This window comes from Natrix helvetica (assembly GCF_964273705.1).
Source record: "Natrix helvetica genome assembly, chromosome: 1".
NCBI lineage: Eukaryota > Metazoa > Chordata > Lepidosauria > Squamata > Natricidae > Natrix > Natrix helvetica.
The window spans coordinates 145,042,916-145,065,590 of NC_138548.1; the positions used below are offsets into that span (position 1 = coordinate 145,042,916).

The 22,675-nt window shown below is 33.4% G+C and overlaps 1 protein-coding gene across 1 annotated transcript in view; it reads right to left on the reverse strand.

Annotated features, from left to right (window-relative positions):
* LRP1B (LDL receptor related protein 1B) overlaps window positions 1-22,675 on the reverse strand; it is a gene marked incomplete at its 5' end in the record, with an annotated part of 698,113 nt that overhangs the window by 190,981 nt on the left and 484,457 nt on the right. The window contains 6 exons of the mRNA XM_081955361.1: window positions 2,794-2,888; window positions 8,628-8,802; window positions 10,312-10,539; window positions 13,936-14,067; window positions 18,339-18,583; window positions 20,996-21,160. Coding sequence (XP_081811487.1) covers window positions 2,794-2,888; window positions 8,628-8,802; window positions 10,312-10,539; window positions 13,936-14,067; window positions 18,339-18,583; window positions 20,996-21,160 — 1,040 coding nt within the window. The remainder of the gene's footprint in view (window positions 1-2,793; window positions 2,889-8,627; window positions 8,803-10,311; window positions 10,540-13,935; window positions 14,068-18,338; window positions 18,584-20,995; window positions 21,161-22,675) is intronic.

Here is a 22,675-nt window from a genome sequence, read left to right on the forward strand (position 1 = left end):
AAATGGATTTTAAAAGGCAATAGGCAAAATGCAAACAAACTCTACATTAATCAGTTGCTAAATATTTTCTTTATCAATACAAAGAACAATACAGTGAATTATGGTAAAACTATTCAGGGGAGACTTCAGATTACTGAAATGAATACTATTTTGCAGTACTCATTTTTTGAATAGGCAAATTATTTTCAAAAGTCACCCAAGTGACTTTTGATCAGCCAAGTCAAGTTATTTTAACAAATGTTCTCATAATTTAAGGCAAAGTTTTACGGCTGATTGAATGAATTATGCTAAGGCTTAATTCGACTTATTCCATAATGTGTTTTAACCCAATTACTGTTGGTTACAAACCATAATTATTCATTACTGAAATCTGTGAACTCAGTCAACTATTGTTTAGTCAACAAATCATGACTTAACATGTATGGAAAATGTCATAAGGGTACATTATGAAACCATGTACATAATCAAAATGCTTTGTGTGTAGCAGAAGTGAATAGCTCCTAAACTGTATTTTCTGCATCTTCTCCAATTGTAGCTCCTCAATCATGAAATTACAGCTAGTATCTGTAACCAGTGTAGCCAATTTTGATAAGATTTTTTTTTTCTTTTCCTTTAACCTAGCCAAAAAAAAAAAAAAGAGGTGAGAACTGGAAGTCATATAAGCACTTGGCCTTATTTTTGGGGAGGTCTTATTATTTTTGAGATGCAGGAGGCGGTGAGCATGATCCCCTCATGGCTGCTGCTGTGTTGCAATATTTTTGCGGAGGGATTATTTTTTTGGGGAGGGATTATTTTAACACATATGCTCAAAAGCCCGATTGGGCTTATTATCCGGGAAGATCTTATTTTGGGGAAAACAGGATACTAAAGATATTGCTACAGAATAAGATGGTCATCCCCAATCCTTTGAAATGTTAAGAAGATGAACTGTGGTTTATGATCCTTAAAACATTATTCATGCCTGGGGCCTATAGATCTGTCACAAATCTACCTTTAATTTGGAATAAGGCTTTTGAGATCAATTATAGAAGTGTTTCTGCCTCAACACATAATGCTGTTTTTTTTTTTTTTACAGAATTGGTCTACAAATTGTACTGCTTGCTACTCATAATTCAAAATTCCATAATTTTATGTAGGCAAATGATTTTGCAAAGTAACAACTAAAATGAAAGTAGAAATGAAGACAAGCTAAATTTCTAAAAAAAAAAGAGGAAAAAAAGACAAAAGACTTAATCATTAGTAGCCAGACATTGTGAACAGAAAGAAGAGAAATCAGAAATGCAAGGGAGAAATGTAAACAGAAGACTGAAATAATAAATCTAAATTATATATGTCCTAAACATATTTGTTATTTTTTTAGAATCTGTTGAAACAACAGCAAGAGTACTGTGTTAGAGTATGAAATGTACAGGGGTTTGTCAACTTTCCCTTCCAGTCTATCAATGAGGAACACTTAATTGTATGGCATACGCAAGTAATAAAAAGGCAGAGTTCTTTTGCCTGATCAGTTGGTTTTCTATATATGAACCCATCTTATATTTTGGCAATATTTTACAAGTTGAAACTATGAAGAATATGGTTTATCAATGTTATCTCCATAACATACTGATTTACTTCCAATTTGTTTATGTTCTTGACAGAAGCTTTATACTAATCTACATAGATGCCAGGCAAAACCAGCTTAAAATGCTTCTTCCTTGAAGTTAACTATTTTCCTGTTTTCCTTTTCTTCAAAAAAACACCATTCTTTTAAGTAATAGCCTTCTTGCCATGGTTAATTCCTCCATATACAAAATTCACAAATTTGAGGACTGTATTCTCCAAATCCAAACTGTAAGGTAACCCGAAACTACTACCAAAATACTTATATTAATAAAGAGAAAGAAATGTAGGAAAATATACACCTGCATGAAAGTCCATAACTATTTTCGCAAACCCACCTCACAAAGACTTCTATCACGTAAATTGCACCTCTTACAAACATATCAAGAAAAAACCTTCATAACCTCAAACATACATAAACGCAGAGAGCGAGAAAAAAAACCCATCATCTATTAAAAAGACAAAATTGAAGATAAAACACAGGCCATAATAATACCTACATAAGCAGCACAGGTTCAAAAAAAAATTCCAAGTCAATAAAGCCAAAAAACAAACAATATCGGTAGTATATTGTCTCATTTTTGGACGTATTATAATTAACTTATCTGTTTGCTTTGGTAGTATACTGACAAATATGGTATGCCTTATGCACACGCACACACACACACACACACATAATTTTATATGTGTTTGGTATATTATTTTCAATACATCAAACTTTTTTTATGTATCTATTTTATTATTTTATTTTTTAATTTCTTCTGCTCTATGATAATCATAAACTAAGCCAAGCCAAACAAAACCAAAACCACCCTTGCCTTGACACTTCCTCTACAAATGTCTGCTTGATTTGTACATTTCTAAAGAAACACAAACTTGAATTGACTGGTTCACAAGTTGTATTAAGCTATGGTTTGTTTAAAATCCTGGTTTATTAAATCTTACCCACAATCCACTGGTAATGAGAGGACTATAAAGTATATACTTGATACAACATGCTAAAATGAACAAATCAGATTTTGACTTAGTACAATGAATGAATTGAGTCATGAAAATTCCAGCATTCTACTACTTGCTATTGTACCCGAGGTATTTGCTATTGTCATGTCTATTTACTTTGTGCACATGCAGATATAATTTCTTGAGTTAAGCAAAACAACTTGACATGAAAGAGGTTATAGCTGTATTTACCAACTGGGTCTTTTTGATTCTGTAGTAGTATTTTACTGTTGCTGCCATCCATATTTGCCATGTTAATTGTGTTCCCATCAATCCAATAAAGCTTCCTTAATGAAAATAAATATAAATTACTGTTGCATTAAACATATTAAGACAGTAATCATATATTATTATAGAAAGGAAGACACTCCATTCTGAAAAAAAATAGCCACTTTTTGTAAGTTGTGGTAGGCGATACAAACTTATTTTTCCTTTTTTAAAAAAAATAGTTTTAAATTTTATTTACAAACATGTAAAATACACACACACAAAACTTAGACATACACCACATTTACACAATACAATACGAACAGGAGCTTCCTGTTCTTTCTAATAGCAATTGCCAATCGATATCGCTCACCTTATATTGTTTCTCCTTTTATTGTATTTCATTTGTATTTCTCCATTCTTAACCCTCTTATCTTACTCTTCTGTCTGCTATAAATATTGCTATTGCTATATTGGCTGATTACCTCTAGTAAGTTTAAACCACTTGGATACATATATATGTGTTAATTCTCCTTAACTACTATTTTTGGGCTTCGTTGTCTTCCTTCATTGATCCTTGTTTCTTTCCTCCAGCCACCTATGCCATTTATCCCATATCTGGTAGTATTCTGTTTCTTCTTTTCCCTGGATTTCTTTTGTTAATTTGTCCATTTCAGTCTATAACCTTTCATATTATTTCATCTTCACTTGGAATTAATTTGTTTTTCCATTTCTGGGCAAAGGCAATCCTTGCCGCCGTAATTATATGTAATATGAAATACTGAATTTCTTTTTTATATTTCACAGTCATTATTCCTAATAAAAAAAGCTTAAGGTTTCCATTCTATTTTAACACCTGTTATTACCTCTAGCCACTTTTTGATCCTTTTCCATAAATTTTTAGCCTCCTCACAGGTTCACCATAAGTGGTAGTATGTTCCATGTATTGATTCACATTTCCAGCATTTTGGGGAGATTTTAGCTAACCTTGTTGGTGCCAGGTGCCATCTGTAAAACATGTTGTACTGATTTTCCTTGTATGTAACTGATAGTGTCATTTTTAAGTTTGTTCCCCCAAATTTTTCCCATTTGTCCAATTCAATATTATAGCCAAAATTCTGTGCCCATTTTATCATTTGTTCTTTCACAATTTCCTCTTCCATTTTATGCTTCAGGAGAAATTTATATATTCCCCCTATGATCTTTCTATCCGAGCTATGATTTATTTTATCCAATTTGTGTGGTTCTGTTTTGATGTCATATATTTTAGTATCATTATTGTGTTTAGTTTTGATTTGCAAGTAGGTTAGCTAATCAACTTTCATGTTTTATTCTACCAATTCTTCAATTGTTTTTAAATTTCCCTGTCCGTCAATTATGTCTCTGTATCTTAGCATTTTATTCATATCTATAAAATTTCAATGGATCGTCCTTTCTGTCGGTGATATCCAATTCGGGATTTTCACATAGTGGATTTTTTTTTATTTTGAGTCAGTTTGGCAATAACTCTCTTCTAATTAAATGCTTTTGAAAGCATTTGTGTGTTTTATTTTTATCATCCCATAGGAATGTATGCCAACCTGCTTGCAAATCATGGCCTTCTAAGGTCAAAATTATTTTATTCTTTAGCTCTATCTAATTTTTCACCCATGTTATTGTTACTGCTAAAGTGTATAATTCCCAATTTGGTAATGCTAAACCTCCCCTCTCCTTGCTATCTTGCATTTACTTTAGTTTAATCCTCGCTTTTCATCCTTGCCAAATGAACCTAGCAGTTATTTTGTTTAATTCTTGAAAGAAAATTTTACCCGGGTTAATAGGTGTGGCTTGGAACAAGAATAAGATTCTTGGTAAAATATTCATTTTGACTGTGGCTATATGTCCCATTAGTGATAGCTGAATATTTTTTCAGCTTTCTAAATCTTTCTTTATTTGTGTCACTAGTTTATTATAATTATCCTCCTTCATTGTGGATCATTTTGCAGACACCCAGATCCCCAAGTATTTCACTTTCTTAATTATTTGCATATTCTAGTTCCTCTTCTTGCTTTTTTGTCATATTCTTGGTTATCATTTTTGTTTAGCCTTTATTGATTTTTAATCCTGCCACTTCACCATATTCTTCTAATTTTTTAATTAATTTCAGACTGGATTCTAATGGATCTTCTAGAACAAATACTAAGTCATCGGCATAAGCTTGGTCCTTATATTCTTCATTTTTGAATCTCAATCCTTTTATTCCCTGGTCCTTCTTAATTTCATTTAATAAAATTTCCAGGGATAATATAAACAGCAAAGGAGAGAGGGGGCATCCCTGTCTGACTCCTTTTTAAATTTCGATCTTCTCTGTTAGTTCTCCGTTCATCAGAACTTTGGCGGTCTGACTGTTTTTCTATTATTTTTGTAAATTTTCCTCCGAATTTCATCCTGTCTAATAGTGTTATAAATTTCCAAATTACGTTGTCGAATGCTTTTTGTGCATCAAGGAAAACCAGTACCATTTGTTTCTCTGGATGCACCTCATAATATTCTATTATGTCTAGGATGACTCTCGTATTATTTTTAATGTGTCTGTGAGGTAAAAATCAATTTTGGTCCCGGTGTATTCGTTCATTCAAAACCTGTTTAATTCTTCCTGCCATAATTGCTGCAAATATTTTTGCATCGGAATTTAGTAATGAAATTGGTCTGTAGTTTTGGATTTCTTGTAGATTGGTTTCTTCTTTCAGGATTAGCGATATTATTGCTTCTATCCATGATTCAGGCATCTTGGCTTTTCCTAAAACTTCGTTAAACATTTCCACTCCTAGTTCTTCCAATATTATTTTACTAGATTTGTATAGCTCCACCGGTCTGATCCTGGGGTTTTATTATTTTTCTGGGTTTTCAGGAATAATTCCACTTCGGCTAATGTTATTGGCCTGTTTATCACCTCCCTTTGTTCCTTTGAGATTGGTGTTATCTTTTCTGCATTTAAATATCTTGATTTCCTCCATACTATCTTGTGCATATTGTTTTGTGAAGTATTTATGAATAATATTCTTCTTTTCTTCTGCTTTGTATTGAATTCTTCCCTCAACATCTTTTAATTGATATATCATCCTTTTTTCTCTTTCATTTTTCAATCAGTATGCCAGCCATCGTCCAGGTTTGCTGGCTTGTTCAAAGTAATTTTGTCTGGCCACTTTAATTTTCTGTGCTAATTCCTTTTGAGTTATTAAGTTGATCTTATGTTTTATCATTTCTCTTTTTTCTTTTTTAATTTTATTCTTTGGGTTTTTCTGTAGTTCAGCTTCGGCTTCCATAAGTTCTTTTTGCATACATTCTTTTTGCTCTTTTTGTTTTCTAGTTTTTCTCGCCATGTAGGCAATTGTGAGGCCTCTTGTGTATGCTTTCATAGTGTCCCAGAGATTTTGAATTGAGGTGTCTTCTTTTTTATTTATTCTAAAAAATAGTTTTAATTCTTTCTCCAGATATTTGAGTGTATTCTATTTCATTTACAATATTTGAATTCATCATCCATCTTTTTCTTCTTCTTTGACCTTTCCATCTTAATTTTATTGGATTATGATCTGCCCACTCATTTGCTTCTATTTCAATTTCGTCTAATTGATTACATAGACCAGATGAAATCCAATCCAATTCTTGATAGGGACTGGTGGGGGTTCAAATAAAAGGTATATTGCTTTCTTGCTTTGTGCCTTTCTCTCCAAATATTATGTAGTTTATATTCCATTGCCATCTCAAAAAGGATTTGGGTAAAGTTTTTTTTTTTTGTTCTTTTTGCTTTCATAGTCCATTTTTTAAATCCACCATTGCATTATAATTCCCAATTAAGCAAATATTTTCATATACTAATTCGTTTATTTTGTTGTGTAATTTCCTATAGAATTCCTCTTGTTTCTCATTTGGTACATATATGACTATTAATAATATCGGCTTTTCTGTTGTCTCTAATTCAATCATTAGCATCCTGCCTTCTTCATCAAAATAGACTGCTTTGGAGTTTATTTTTTCCTTTATATAGATTGGTATCCCTCTTCTTTTTTTAACTGCCAGTGCTGTACATAATTTCCCTAGTTTTTTGTTTTCCAGTAAATTCCTATGTTCCCTTTTAATATGCACATCCTGTATACAGGTTATATCTACCTTCAGTTTCTTAAGTTTATTAAACATCTGCGCTCTTTCTTTTTGGTGCGTTCAGTCCATTCAAGTTTATCGAAATAATTGTTATTTCCTGGTTCATCTTTAGATGGGGTGTTTTTTGTTGCTTCTGGTTTGTATCCGACTTTTCCCTCTCGCGCCTTCCCTTTCTGCTCTCTTTCTTTCTTGCCTCTGTTCTTCTTTCCTGTTTCTTTCCTTGTCTTCTTATGTTTCTTCCTCTTGACTTCTACTTTGTAGGTCCTCTTTACTTCCTTGTTCTTCTTCCCATGTGCAGTATTTTTCATAGAATTCCTGCGCTTCTTCTATATTCTCTATCTTATATCTTTTTCCTTGCCAAGATACCAGTACCCCTTCTGGTACCAACCATCTGTACATTATTCTGTTTTTATTTAACTGATTTGTTAAAAATTGGTATTGTCTACGTTGTTCATGAATTCTCCATGGAATCTGTTTAAGCGTGATCAACTCTTTTCCCTGGAATGTAATCATCCCTTCTCTGGGTTTTTTTTTATACACTTCGTCTCTAGATTTTTCTTTTTTGGCAAATCTTACTTATTTTTCCTTTTATCATTATGGAAAGAAATTTATGACTCTAGCACCAGATTGGAAGTTATGTGGATGGGTGATATATGGGGAAAATATAGACCTTTAGAGCTGGTGAACTTTTATCTACTTCGCCAAACTATTAGGCAAACATAATATGATACAGCTTTACATTGGTTCTCTTCTACCATCCTGAAACCATTCCTCAATCAGAGATTGTGAAGAATTCTTATTGAATCTGATTTCTAAAACTAGTCAGAAAAAGAATCAGGAGTTGTCATGAATTGTGATTAACCACCATATCTGCACTACATCCTTTATAAAACTAAATAACTAAATAATAAGATGCATTAATGTACAAAATAATGCATTAAAATTATAGATATGAAGCTTTAACTTTAAAATATATTTACCAACTTCAGGTTTCCTAACTGGAAATTGGAATATATTATTTTAATTACATTTTTAAAAATGATAATACATATATCTTGTTTACTTTTAAATGTTATGCTGTATCAAAAATAAACTGCACTTTCTTATCCCAAAGATAGTAAGTGTAGGTCACATTATACAATGTTTTAATCTGTGTTTTTCTTTAGAGGGGTACAAACAGTATCACTACATCTTCCAGACTATGATTAATATTAGAATATCAAAAATATTTTTAATCATGCAATAACATGTATTTCTAATATTGATCATAAAAAATTACAATTTGTCCCACACATACAGAAGCAAAGTTCCTAAAATAAAATATCTATCTATACAAACATTGAATACACATAGGTCTAATTTATTATTTATTTTTTCTCCTGACACACATATATATCTTTTTTTTTTTTTTTTTTTTTTGAAAATGGAGTCTCCATACTAGTACTCCAGGGAGATTTCATCTTATAGGAAGATAGAATTTACTAAATTCTCCTTTTATGTATTTATATTTCTTCTATTTATATAGCTGCCCAATTGGCAAGTGACTCTGGGTGGCTAACAAAGGATTATACAATATTATACAAATAGTATTAAGCTTGACAAGCAAACACAAATTTATATCTCAAAAAATGCACATTGTTTACTATTTCAAAACTGTACTGATAGGAATAATACTTTACCCTTTAGCTGGATAAACTGCAAGAGATTGTGGTTTATCAATTCCATGTATAATTGAAGTTTTTAAGGAGCCATCTAAATGGGCTACATTAATTTGTGTTTCATCAAATTCTGAGCTAATCCAGTATAAATTACGTGATAACCAATCCACAGCCAGTCCACGAATACTTTGAATATCTACAAAATATAAAACAAAAAACTATTTACCCAAACTGTCCTACTAGTTAATTTTACTGCTGAAAATATTTAAATGCTGTGTGAACCCCAAGTAACTTGAGACCTGCCATACTTAAATTTTATTTAATTCAAATTAGCTTTTATACTAAAATATATAGGACTGAACAAATATATACATTAAAACATGAAGAGCAAAATGAAGATTGTGTATATTGGGTTGTCCAAAGCATCCAAATAGCACCAAGGTTTAGCATGACCACTTTAAGGCCTTTCCTAGATTCCATCTGTATGGATATGCATGCACTGACCACATAGTTTCTAAAACAGGACATCCCACAGGACATTTAACAAAACTTGTCAGAAAAGATTCATGTTTGATGAAAAGAGACAGTACTTCAACTGTACTTAGCAGAACTAAAGAGATGGAGATAGCTGTCATCTTAAATAGCACTAATAGTCTTTTTAAAAAAACAAATCAATGATTAATAATCTTGATGACTATATTCTACATGCAGACAACATCATTTGGTACATCAGATTCTGGAGAACAAAGATAAAAATGCTATACTGAACAATGGTACACTTTCGTAATTTCCCTGCAAGATTGTGTGGTACACATGATTAATGCTAAGCCAGATCAGGTTTTATGGTTCAAAGTCTCAGTAGATAAGACGCCATTGGGGTGTGTTTAAACAGCAGTTTCTTTTCCCTTTGTAGGTATCAGATTTCCCTGATAGACCAGACAAGAAACAGGGCCAGATGAGCTAATCCTACTTTATGTAAATCTGAAAGTACAAATCCCACACCATCTCTTTTTACATTCTAATAAATTATAGAGAATCCTTTCTGAGGTTTTTTTTTTCTGCCTGCAATGTACTGGGGTACCCTCCTTGTGATAATCCCTTATGCAGCCTCCGCCCCATCTCCCAAGGTCATTGCCACATAATATTACATCAGATGGACAGATTTGGATACAACCATATATAGTTACTATTTTCTTTTGAGTACTTCATGATGGCATTATAAAACAAGATGATCAAATTTTAAATGTTGCTTAAAAATCAAAGCCTTTTGAAAGTCACCTTATATTTAGAAAATGAATTTAGATTTATCAAATTTAAACAAAATATGATTGCCGAAAAACTGTATGTAACAAACACCTTTATTTCTTGGCCATCAAAGCATAACTTGGGATTTTTGAGAGAAAAACAAATAGAAAAATAAAAACAAATGAAATCTATTTATTACAGTCTATGACTGTAGGTAGAGGTGGGGGCGGGGGAATGAGAAAAATGCTACTTTCAAGCCAAAGAATTTTAATCCAGGATGTAGAAAGTTTAAATATGTAATACATAACTAAGATAATCTTTTTGTGTAATTAACAATGGCAAGCTTAATTCAATAGTATGTGGCCAGTTGATATGTTAATATATTAATTAGGAAGGCAAGCTAATTTATGCTTTGTTTCTTAAATATACACAATAGTGCTTTCTAAAGTACACACTTTACCTCTTGATATGACAGTTTCTAATCCAGTCCCATTAATAAAGGCCCGTTTTATAGTTTGTGTTTTCACATCAGTCCAGTATAAACGCTCTTCCACTGCATCAAAATCTACAACTGTTACATCATCAATATCAGGAACTGTAAACGCTGTTATATAATTGAAGTATGGATTCTCTATGGCAACACCTCTTATTTCTGAATGCCTTGCATAAAGAAGGAACTTTTTCATTTCTGTAAAAAAGAAAGATGTGATTTTCTTAGATACAGAGCAATGAAATGCAATTTTATGTATAACAATATATATATATATATATATATATATATATATATATATATATATATATATATATATATATATATATATATATATATATATATATATATATATATATATATATATATATATATATATATATATATATATATATATATATATATATATATATATATATACTATTTACATTTGTACACAGGTAGTCCTCACTTATGGCCATTCGTTTAGTGACCATTTGAAGTTGTAATGGCACTGAAAAAAGTGGTCGTTTTTCATACTTACAACCTTTGCAGCATCCCCAGGGTCACATGATCAAGATTCAGACACTTGGCAACTGGTTTATATTTTATAAGGGGTTGCAGTGTCCTGGAGATTGTGATCACCTTTTGTGACCTTCTAACAACCAAACAATGAAAAAGCAAGATTCACTTAACAACCATGAGACTAACTTAACAACTGCAGTGATTCACTTAACAACTATGGCAAGAAAGACATAAAATGGGGTAAAACTCACTTAACATCAGAAATGTTGGGTTCAGTTGTGATCATAAGTCAAGTATTAAAAAATACAACATACAAATGCATAACATTTGGTATTATTATGTGTGGACAAAACTTTATGTAGAATAGAAGAAAAATATTGGATATTCTACTATGAATAAAATTCACATATTTTTTTGGTATTAAATAAATACTTTTAAAATCTAATACCGACTGAAACAAAATGTGGTTCAGAGATATGAAAGCTGATCTTGATTGATTCAACTGAGGTTTTTTATCTCTACAATTAATTCTGCATTCCCCTATGCCCAAAAAGTTTTTTTAGAGAAATTAACAAATCAAAAGATTTGTTCAACAATGTAGTGAAATGCTGAGATTTGCAGTAGGTCCCAAGTGTCATTTCCTAAATTGCCCTCTGGTTCTTCAGTCCCAAATTTCACCTTGTTTATAGGTGTAGTAGTAGCTTATAGTTTTTGTTGCTAATGTCTATCTTCGTTGGAGCTCTTTACCTGGCCTCACCCTATGATCTTCTTGTGTATATGTGATGGAGAGAATTTTCTTCCTTCTTCAAAAAAGAAGCCAATCTCCTCACCTTTATATTGAAAGGATGTAAGAAGAAAAACCTAGGACATTTCCTACTCTAATATACATACATACATACATACATACATACATACATACATACATACATACATAACCAGTGATGGGTTCCGGATCCCGTTCCTGGCATCATCCACATGAATGCACGCAGCACATGCACGCACACAGTGATGTGCACATGTGCACAACACTTGCATGCATCTTACCATCCAGCAACTCCTCTGCGAGCCTCCGCAATGCTCCAGTTACTCGGCAGAGCATCGCGCAGGTGCTATATGTGCCGTGCACGGAAGTGCTGAAGAGTTTAAAGACAGGTAAGGAGTGCAAGCGGGTGGGTGGGCCCTCTGGAGCACCGTACCGGAACGGTACCCGGTGCTCCGGGCAGGCACTGGTACTCCCGTACCAGGACGTACCACCTGCAACCCACCACTGATACATACATTTCTCATATGAAAGTAGTATATGAAATGTTCCTATTGCTTCTGTTAGCTGCTCCTTGTACTGAATGCAATGGAATCTTCCAAATATAGTTCCCCAGCCCTACAAAATCCATGGCCTTGCTCTAAAAGGATGGAGAAAAGCTGCCTTGAGGAGTCAATTTGATGTGGTGCTTTTTTGAAAAGGAAGTTTTTGGTTTTTTTTTAAATTAGGCCTTTATTCTTTATACCAATGACATCAAACCCAAATAAAAATGGGGGGGCACTAAATTGGATTCCTGCAGGCTGCATGTTGACTTAGAAAATCACATGTGTTTATACATTTCTTAATCAACAAATTAAAATCAAATAGGAACCAGATATAATTAATAAGTAAAGTGTCATTATGTTTTCTTTTGAGCTACCACCAAATTATCATGAAAACTATCTCCTCATCTCCTACTGCCACTTATCACTTCCCTGCAATGTTCCTTCTAATTCCTGGTCTCATGTATGGAAAATCTGCTTTGTATACTTTTTCTCAAACAAAGTCTAAATTTCTGCATGAAGTACAAGAATATGAGTAAATTGCAAATGGATGTAATAGTGTAAAATATTTACTTATTTCTTAGCTGAAGTATAGAAACAGGTTATTTTGAACTCATGACAAATGCCTCCTGAAATTTTATTGGTAGCATTTTTCAGGAATGACTGAATATGTGATAAGAGAATTGACTGCTCCAAGGTTACTCAGCTGACTTAGTTTGTAGGTTTCATGTTTTTTACAACATTTAGTTATGTATAACTTAATGTACTCTGAATTGTGTGGAATTGCTTTACTTTATCAGTACTTATAGTACTAAAATATATGGTGTTTTTTAAAAAAAGAAACAAGCTAAAGTATAAGAAAGAAACCCAAATGAGCTTTTTCAAGAGGCAACTGGGCTTTCTGGTTTTTCTTTGAAGTTCTTTTGTGTCTCATACAAGAAACTTCTTCAGCTCTGAAGAATGGATGAGAAATGAAACATCTTCAAAAAAGTGCTTTGGGACAACCATGACCTGGATGACTGAGGATCTCCATAGACATGTAAAGAACTATATGGAAAATGGGGGGGGGGGGAATGTAAGACTAATTTTCGGCTGAAAAGAATCAACAACAGTGAAGGGAAGGTTAGTGTTCTGCTACAAAAACAAATATAAAAGCATGTGTATAATGAGCTCCTGTCTCCAAGATGAGTGGAAAAGTTTTTGTGGAAAGTTGTCCATTCTGAAGTTGGAAATTTTATATCAAAGATCAATACTGCTTTTATCCAATTGTTTATATCTCAAACACAATATATTTGTTAACATATCATGTTGCCCTGGTATAACTTGATAATGAAGCATTATACAATTTTCTTTTATTTTTCTCCCGAAACGTCAAGTATGTGAGGTTTAATTCACATTTCTGTCTTTATTATAGTTTTACATATTTTTAGTAGCTTCTGCATTATAAGACTCCCAGAATGATACTGAGTTCAAAAGAAGAAAGTAGAGATTAAACTAATGAGACATTTTTCATTATATAGTTTACCTGCATCATTATTGTCTGATATTTTCCCATTTAGAAATTTCCCTGTTTTGGAAAGATAACTTCCAATCACACTATTTATATTCATAGTGAAAAGGGGGGAAAACCCAAGATAATAAATCTTCACAAGCTAAATACAAAAAAGCAATCCATTCATTAACATGAAGCAAGAGTTTACCATCAAGATTATCAGTAAATGGCACCTCAGAGGCTCTGTATCCTCTCTTTTAAGCAGTTGTTAGGAAAATAAACTGTACAAAACTTACCAAAACATGCCTTTTTATCTTCAGCCAGTTTCATTAGATGAGGACAGGCACAAGCAGCACTCCTGTTATGATTTATCAGGCACATATGGGAGCAAGGACCTCTGCCACTATTAGCAGCACAAGGATTAGGAGCTAAAATTAAAAATGCAATACTGAGTTTGGTTTATAATACACATTTGCTTATATTCATATATTGTATTGTTTCCTATTCCTCAGGATTTCATATTAATTGACTGATCATAAGAATGTAATTGGAGTAGGGGGGGGGGGGCAAAGGTATATAACCTGCAGAGAAGTGAGATGTATTAGTATTCAATTATTATTATCCAATGATCATTCCAAAGGAAAAGATGCTGAGTTGGATCTTGCCCATGGAAACATATAAATCATTGCTCTTTAACATAAAGTGACAGATATTTCTGCTTTTTATGCAGGCTGGAAAAGAATTTCTAGGGGTGGAAAACAGGGAACAACATTTGCTTTACCATAAAAAAGGCTCAGAGATATGTATATTTTCAATTTTATTTTTGTTTTTGTTTTAAAGGGGGGGTGAGCCTTGCATGCTCATGGTAGCATGAAGGCTTTCTTCCATTTTCTTCTTCAGAGGACTTAAGTACTGTGTTCTTGATGCACTACTAGGTTCTCTGAGCTATTGGTACATTCTTAGAAGGGAATAAATTTCATTGGAAGGGTTTGAGTGGAATCTTTTCTATTGTACTGAGTCCAATACAGATGATCATCTGGCTTTGAAGTCTGGTATTACGAGATCTGGTCAGCTGGATTTTTGAACTGAATTCCACTGAGAATAATACTTTTTCTCTGCGTTCAGGATTGTGCCCAGAAGTTGGTTGATGGATTTGGTAATGGAAGAGATGTTCTCAGTGGCTATTGACACCACTACATATTTTCTGTTTCTTGACCTATTCAACAAAATTCTTATAACTGGGCTTCTGATCAGGATTCATGTCCAACTAGATCAATGATGGCTAACCTTTTTGTTGTTGTGTGCCAAAAGTGTGTGTACATGCACCCATAATGCAATGTGCATGCGCCCCTCCATGCGATCCAACCCATGTACATGTGTGCACCTCCTGTATGTGCTCCACACATACATGCAAATCCTCCACACTTCCCCCACCCGCCATGCATGTGTGTGACACCCTTGTACCTCGCTTCCCCTGGCATTTGCGTGTGATCCCACACATGCACCCCATGCACTTCATATTCACTCCATCCCCATGTGTGCATGTGTGTCACTTGCATGTGCCCCCCCACGCATTCGCGGCAGAGACCCGAAAACCAGCTGGCCGGCAGGAGGCGCACATGCATGCACGGTGGGGCTGAGCTGGGGCAATGGCTTGTGTGCCTGTAGAGAGGGCTCTGCGTGCCACCTCTGACATACATGCCATAGGTTTGCAATCACGGAACTAGATGTTTCTGAAGGAAACATGTCAGCAATGCAGTTGAAATTGGCAGTCGAAGGAGAATTCTGACTGGTGAAGTCTCACCAGAAAAGAAGAAATCATGAGATTGCCTACTTGTAATCTGAACAGCTGTTTCTCATGAGTAGAAGGAACTGAAGTTTTTGTGGTCAGCTACTAATTGAATGTCTGGGAATTGTGTGGTTTTGTTCAAACTCACAAACATAATGTAACCTTTATGAAAAAGCCTCATTTCTTTTCTTTTTCTCTCTTTCTTCATCATTTTCAAAGACTGCTTTTTGACTGTTATTCAGCTATCAAGAATATTTGGATTGACATTTATTATAGTATTGGTGAGATTCCTTAAATTCTTAGCAAAAGCAGGTTTAAATACAAGTTTACGGACTTTTTACATAACTTGTTTAATGTCTAGCAATAATGTCTGGTAGCTGCAGATCAGGGACGTGCGGTCAGCGGAGGCAGGGGAGGCAGAGCCTCACCTCTCTTCATGAAATAATATAATATAATATAATATAATATAATATAATATAATATAATATAATATAATATAATATAATATAATATAATATAATATAATATAATATAATATAATATAATATAATATAATATAATATAATTATTATAATTATAATTATAATTATAATTATAATTATAATTATAATTATAATTATAATTATAATTATAATTATAATTAATTATAATTATAATTATAATTATAATTAATTATAATTATAATTATAATTATAATTATAATTATAATTATAATTATTATAATATTATAATATTATAATATTATATACATCCGGCCGGCCGCACCCGGGAACTGCGGAGGCAGAAATGTTGTCGGCGCTCCCGGATGACGAAGCCACGAAAGCGACTGGGTCATTCCCCAGTCGCTTTCGTGCCTTCGTCATCCGGGAGCGCAGACAACATTTCTGCCTCTGCAGTTCCCGGGCACGGCCGGACAGAGGTAGCCAGAGTGGTGCCGAGGCAGTCCGGCAGGCGAGCGACTGAGGATCAGGCTGCCTCGCTCACTCTTTTGTCCACCTGGACCGCCTCGGCGTCGCTCTGGCTACATCCGTCCGGCCGTGCCCGGTAGCTGCAGAGGCAGAAATGTTGTCGGCGCTCCCAGATGACGAAGCCACGAAAGCGACTGGGTCGTTCCCCAGTCGCTTTCGTGCCTTCGTCATTCGGGAACGCCGACAACATTTCTGCCTCTACAGCTCCCGGGCACGGACGGACAGAGGTAGCCAGAGTGGCGCCGAGGCAGGCTGGCAGGCGAGTGACCGAGGATCAGGCTGCCTCGCTCGGTCTTTCATCCACCCGGACCAATATGCAGTCGCGAGGAGCGCACAAAGTCCAGCAGAGGCAGGAAGGTTCTCGTCGTCCCCCAGTCGCTTTCGAGGACTGCAGAGCGCGAGCTGGCGGAGCACGCTCTGGAAGGCGGGGAATGGGATCACGTGTGCTGGAGGCTGAGGCAGCCTCAGCCTCCATCACACTTGGTCCCATTCCCCGCCTTCCTGATGACGTCACCAGCCTCACCAGCCATAAACCCCACCGCACATCACTGCTGCAGATACTAAGACTAAAATAAATGAAATATGATAGACATACATTTAAGTTGTTCTGTACTTTACTGCTTACTTATAGTTTAATGGAGGATAACACATTACAGATATATATCTGTATATATATCTAGTCTAATGATTGCAAACATATTTTCATAAAGCCGATGAAAACAAATGCAGTTATAACAGAAATATATCATAAATTTGGTTGCTTGTGAAAAGATTTCTCTAAAAATAAACATTGATTTTTTTTGTATTGTTTTCAAAGTATTGCAAAGCTTAGATGGAATTAACTAAAAACTATTTATTATATTGATATAAATCTAATCTATTTGACACAGAAACTAATTGAATTTTAGTCCAATAGCATACCCTGTATTTAACCAGAGACATATACAGGTTATTACTAACAAGTTAAGGTTTGGATTCCTGAAAATGAAATATTAAGGTCAATATTTTTTTTTTCTTTTGCAGTTCAGAGTTTCATTTTTTTTAATGTTTAACCCATATTGCCATTCTATTTTTTTTTTATAGTTGAAAAAAGACAAACGTGAAAGTTGCACAAAGAGGATTTCTGAAGCGCACTGTTATTATTCAACACAGTGTCAACTTTCACAGTATTGAATATATGCATAATATTCATCAATGTGAGGAGGAACCGATAAAGATTATCTTGAGTGATAATGAAGAAAAGTGTGATTTCTACTAATGTCCCAATACTTGGTTCCAGATGCTACTAATTCAGTGAAAATGCTAGGGTATAACTTTGCAGGACTGCAATTATGCTACTTAAAGCATCAGCAGGGTAAAAAATGGAGAAAGGTCTTTGTAATTTTCCCTATTAGAATCCTCCAAAATAAGATAATATTTTTCAACAATCCTAGATCTATCTCCCCATGAAGTAGTGATGGTGGAGGGAACAGCTGTTAATCATCAATCTGACTACAATACTTATTAAAAATAGTACCCTCACAGAATGGTTAAAAATCGGTGCAGTGTATGATACACAAACATAATATTTATTATTATCTTTTAATATTAAAGTATCTCCTTAACATCTAATGGCTAGTACTTCTTTCCAGAAGCATATACAAAAGGCAATTAATTTTATGCTTTGTGTAGGAATCTTAAAAATGAACCACAGTGTTCAAAAATATCAATTTATCTGTATTAGCACCATAGAAAATATAAACTGATATTTAGAGGAATATTTACTGATAAATTAAAAAATGTCAGATTTCTCAGTTGCACATGCACACACACCCACACACAGAAAAGTCTTTCACGTATACATATACACATATTCCCATTTATATTTGCTACCTAACAAGAAAGTTGAATAAGAATACAAAGGCTGCAATTAACATTTTTATAAAAAAAAATATTACTTTACCTTGGGGTTGACGACTTGGATGATAAATTTGAAGATCAAAAGGCTGTGCACTGGTTTTTTGTATCACACTAACATTTTGGCCTGTCCATTTATTTGCTTTAGATAATGTGTTTGTCCTCCAGTCTGTCCAATATACCTCACTCCCAAAAAGGGAGACAGCAAAAGGGTGAGAAAGGTATTCATGACCTCGTATAATTTCAATCATGCCAGTCCCATCGTATAGTGCTGAATAAATAGCATCTGACCTGAAAAACAGTTGGAAAACTATCTTGAAATAGTGCTTATTACAGCTATGATCTATTTCTTGGAAAATTAAACAAATAAAAAAGTAATTTTATATTGCTCCCCAAAGAGAGGCTTAACTGAATCAGTCTCGCAATATACTAGAAAAGTGATAAGCAAATGTTTAATACCACTCAATTTATTTTTAACAGTTAGAAAACTCTATAGCCAATTTTTACACCATTTTTTTTTTTAGATTGAATGTATTCAGTAAATATCCTGTCTTTTAACCATTGTGTGGCAGATCAGGATATTTTACGATGGATCAATGCTCTGTTTTATATATTTGGTAGAAAAAAACTCTCTAAATTCCCAAAGACAGCCTTTATGTTGCCTTTCTTGATTTAAGGGCAACCTTAGATTCAGTTTGAACAGAGGGAACTATAATGGATAGTACAATATCCATTGATCATCACTTTCTCAGATTGGCAATTTTATTCATCAAAATATTACAGTGCAGATTAGAGGCAACTATAATGGTGATGTAACCATCTCCCTGTCCTCAAAGGAGCAAAATGAGGTGATATTATTGGTTTTTTTATTCTTCAACTTCTATATAAGTGACATTGTAGCCCTTTCTAAATTATAATTTCACCCTCCAATACTTGCCCACCATACTGTTTTAAGTGAGCCTTCAAACATTTCTATCTCCGCTAGTGTCTTACTGTTCTGTGGAAACTTTTGAAAATTACTCAAAAAATTAAGTTCTGGAATGGCCTTTAATTCCCTTGTAAAGTGGGAATTTAACAAAAAACTAATTGATCAGATTAAGTACATTATATACCTAGGCCACTCACAACCCCCTATCTACTAGAATAGTCAACTGTTTCTCACAGATTTAAACTATCCTAGTCATCAAGGCAATAATTACAGTCCTGCAGAAATCCCAATTTAATATAATTTATATATTTAATTATATTAATATTTAATATAATTAAGGGGTTTGGGTTATTGCTGTTAAGTGCACAACTTTGTGTTTATAAGGATGCCCCTATTTTAGAAGCTGTTCAGGCTAACTTTCTGAAAGTCATACATGTCCCTTGCTTAGTTTCAAGTGCCCTTGTTTGGTTGGAACCTGGTTCATTTGCCTTGGGGCTCACCTGTCAGTTTTTGCACAAACCAAATCTTTGAGATAAGTCTTTAGTTCACCTTATCCTATTGGATAGGTTTTCTTCTTCCCTAAGGAGGCATTTCTGATCTGGCATATTATGTTCTCTCATTCCTGGCAATATTGTCATAAATAAAACTTTAATCAAACATAGGATTTGGGATTGAGATCTACAAACTGAGAGGGCTAAAATTATTCACCCTGATTTGATTATGGCACAATTACATATTCTTCATGGACATTTCCTAGCCATTTTTATAATATCTTCCATGTTCTGCCTATTATGGCATTATAATGTAATATAATATTATTCTCCAATAGAATAATTGCATGTAGGCCAGTAATCCATGTATTGTTGCACTGCCAATAGTATCAATGGTGTCTGGCACACATAAATTTAATTCATACATTTATGATCTTTCTGATCAACTAAGTGCAATCTTCCTTCTGTAAGACAGATGTGGACATCCACTATAAAGGCTGCCATGTTTCCAGCAACAGCTATGACTAGCAGATGGGTACTGTCTTCTCATTATTAATTGCTTCAGGTTCATTCTTTTTTCTTTTCAAATTAAATTTTGTAGTTGTGTTCAATTTTTCTCCTGTATTTATAGTCTGAGACCATAAAATAGTTTGAACTTCAATTTGACTTAATATCCAAAGTCTGACCAAGCCTTTTTATCACTTAAACATTTCCCTATCAGTATAAAATTTCTTTCTATTGAGAATCAGTTTATTTTTCTTGCTTTTAACATTTAAATCCCATTTTACTGAATTGTCAGCCACAAGATTCTTTGAATGAAATGGCCTTAATATTTTTAAAAAAACAAAAAATATAAACAAATCTAGAACCATTATTTGTGCATTTAAATTGTTCCTTAATATTGACCACTTTCCATGACAATCAACAGATCTTGCGCCTTTTTAAAAATCAATATTGTCCTTCTCATTCTTTATGGAAATAAAAATTTGGATCAATATTTTCCAGAATATCAAACATGGTTGTTCTGGTCATTTTATGTGGTTATATTTTTCTAATATTTTCCTATATCATTGTTCAGATTTATTTAAGTTCTACATAAACTATACAAAAATGTCCATGTGTACTTCCCCAACCACATGCATTTAAGAAGATTATATAAGTTCCTAATTTACATGTTCTTTTGTTAATAAAAATTGTAGACATTAAATAGGAATAAAATAATAGTTTATACACATTTAATGTATTCCAAAAACAGATTATAGGAGACATATTCATATATTTTACCTGGCATCTGTCCAAACTATCCGTTTTTCAAAATGATCAACTGTAAGACCATTAGGCCATGCTCCACTATCCATGTCTTTATATATTATCTTTCTTCCTGCTCCACTCATGGAAGCAGATTCAATGCGAGGAAAATTAGCATCCCAGTCTGTCCAAAATAAAATTCTGAATGATACAAAAAGAAATATATTAAGGGGATCAAATAAAATAATCAATATTTTAGAACAAAACATCATTATTAGCCACCAATCACTATTAGCCCAGATTCCCCCCCCCCAAGATAGTCATGATAGATAGATAGATAGATAGATAGATAGATAGATAGATAGATAGATAGACAGACAGACAGACAGATAGATAGATAGATAGATAGATAGATAGATAGATAGATAGATGATGGATGGATTTTGAAATAAATAAGTAAATAAGTGATTAGATAAATGATAGGATCTATACCCTGGCATTGGAAAAAATGGTGATTTTATTAATTTATTACCATAATTTCTGATACAGTGAAACTATACTGATTGCAAATATAACTTTACTTCATTTACTTTAAAAATAAATTTTAAAAAGTTTAAAATTATTTTTAATTTGCAAGAATGAAGTTAATCTGAATATAATACAATTTGAAGAAAAACAGCACTATTATGGAGAAAGTAATTGGTTTTAGATTTAAATTTACAAGTTTCCTTATCTTCTAGGGAAAGTATTAAATTGGTCTATTCCAACAATTCTTAAATATTTTGAGGGATTTTCTACAACTAGAATTTATTATCATAATTGATTTATGGAATGATCAGACCATTCTGCTCAACATAGAATGATAGTTTCTTGGTGAGGAAATTTAGTTAAGCATCATAAACTAAATAATTTGGAGGGGGAAAAAAAACCATCAATGTGAATCTAAATACACATTAACATCCCTGTGAGATCTACTCTGTAGCAAGGAAGAAATCCTTTTTCTCTGTCTTTATTACATTACCACAAAGTCATGCAGTAGACTTATTTCAGGTTATTTACTGGGTATTACATCTTCTTCTATAGTGTAGTTAAAAGGGACTATCTGGAGGTTGCTGTGAGTAGTTTGCAAAACATTGCTGATAACATCAGTTGCATGTACTCTGCTTGAACTTTAGGTTAAAATGAATGCTTACTTAAACCATGTCCCTAGTGCCAATAGATGAATTTTAGTTTGTTTTGCCTTGTAGAAGTGGATTTTATACTTGCATTTTATATTCACACGCACTTGCATTTTATACTGACTCACTGTTGGCTCATAAAAGCTGCTAGGGGAAGGTTAATTGATTGGCTATTAGGAAAAATAATTTTATCCAAGAAAAATGCCTATGATCTGTCTTTTCCAAAGGTGTTGCGTTAAGATCTTAATTAGCATTTAAAAAGAAGCACCCACTATCTTTAATAATAATAGCTATTCCATGGTTTTAATTCCCTTCCCCCAACAGAAATATAGTGATTGTCTACACACTTTTCAGTCTTTTAAGTTTTGTGAGTAAAATAGCCATTGTGGTTTATTCTGCCATGTAGAATGCATTTCATAATGGTATTTCTTCTATACACACTAACTTGTCCCATGCAAAATTTAGAGGCTCTGGTATGTTCCAGTAGCTTGTACTTCTCTAAAATTTGTTCCAAAGCTTTGTATTGCTATGCTTTCAT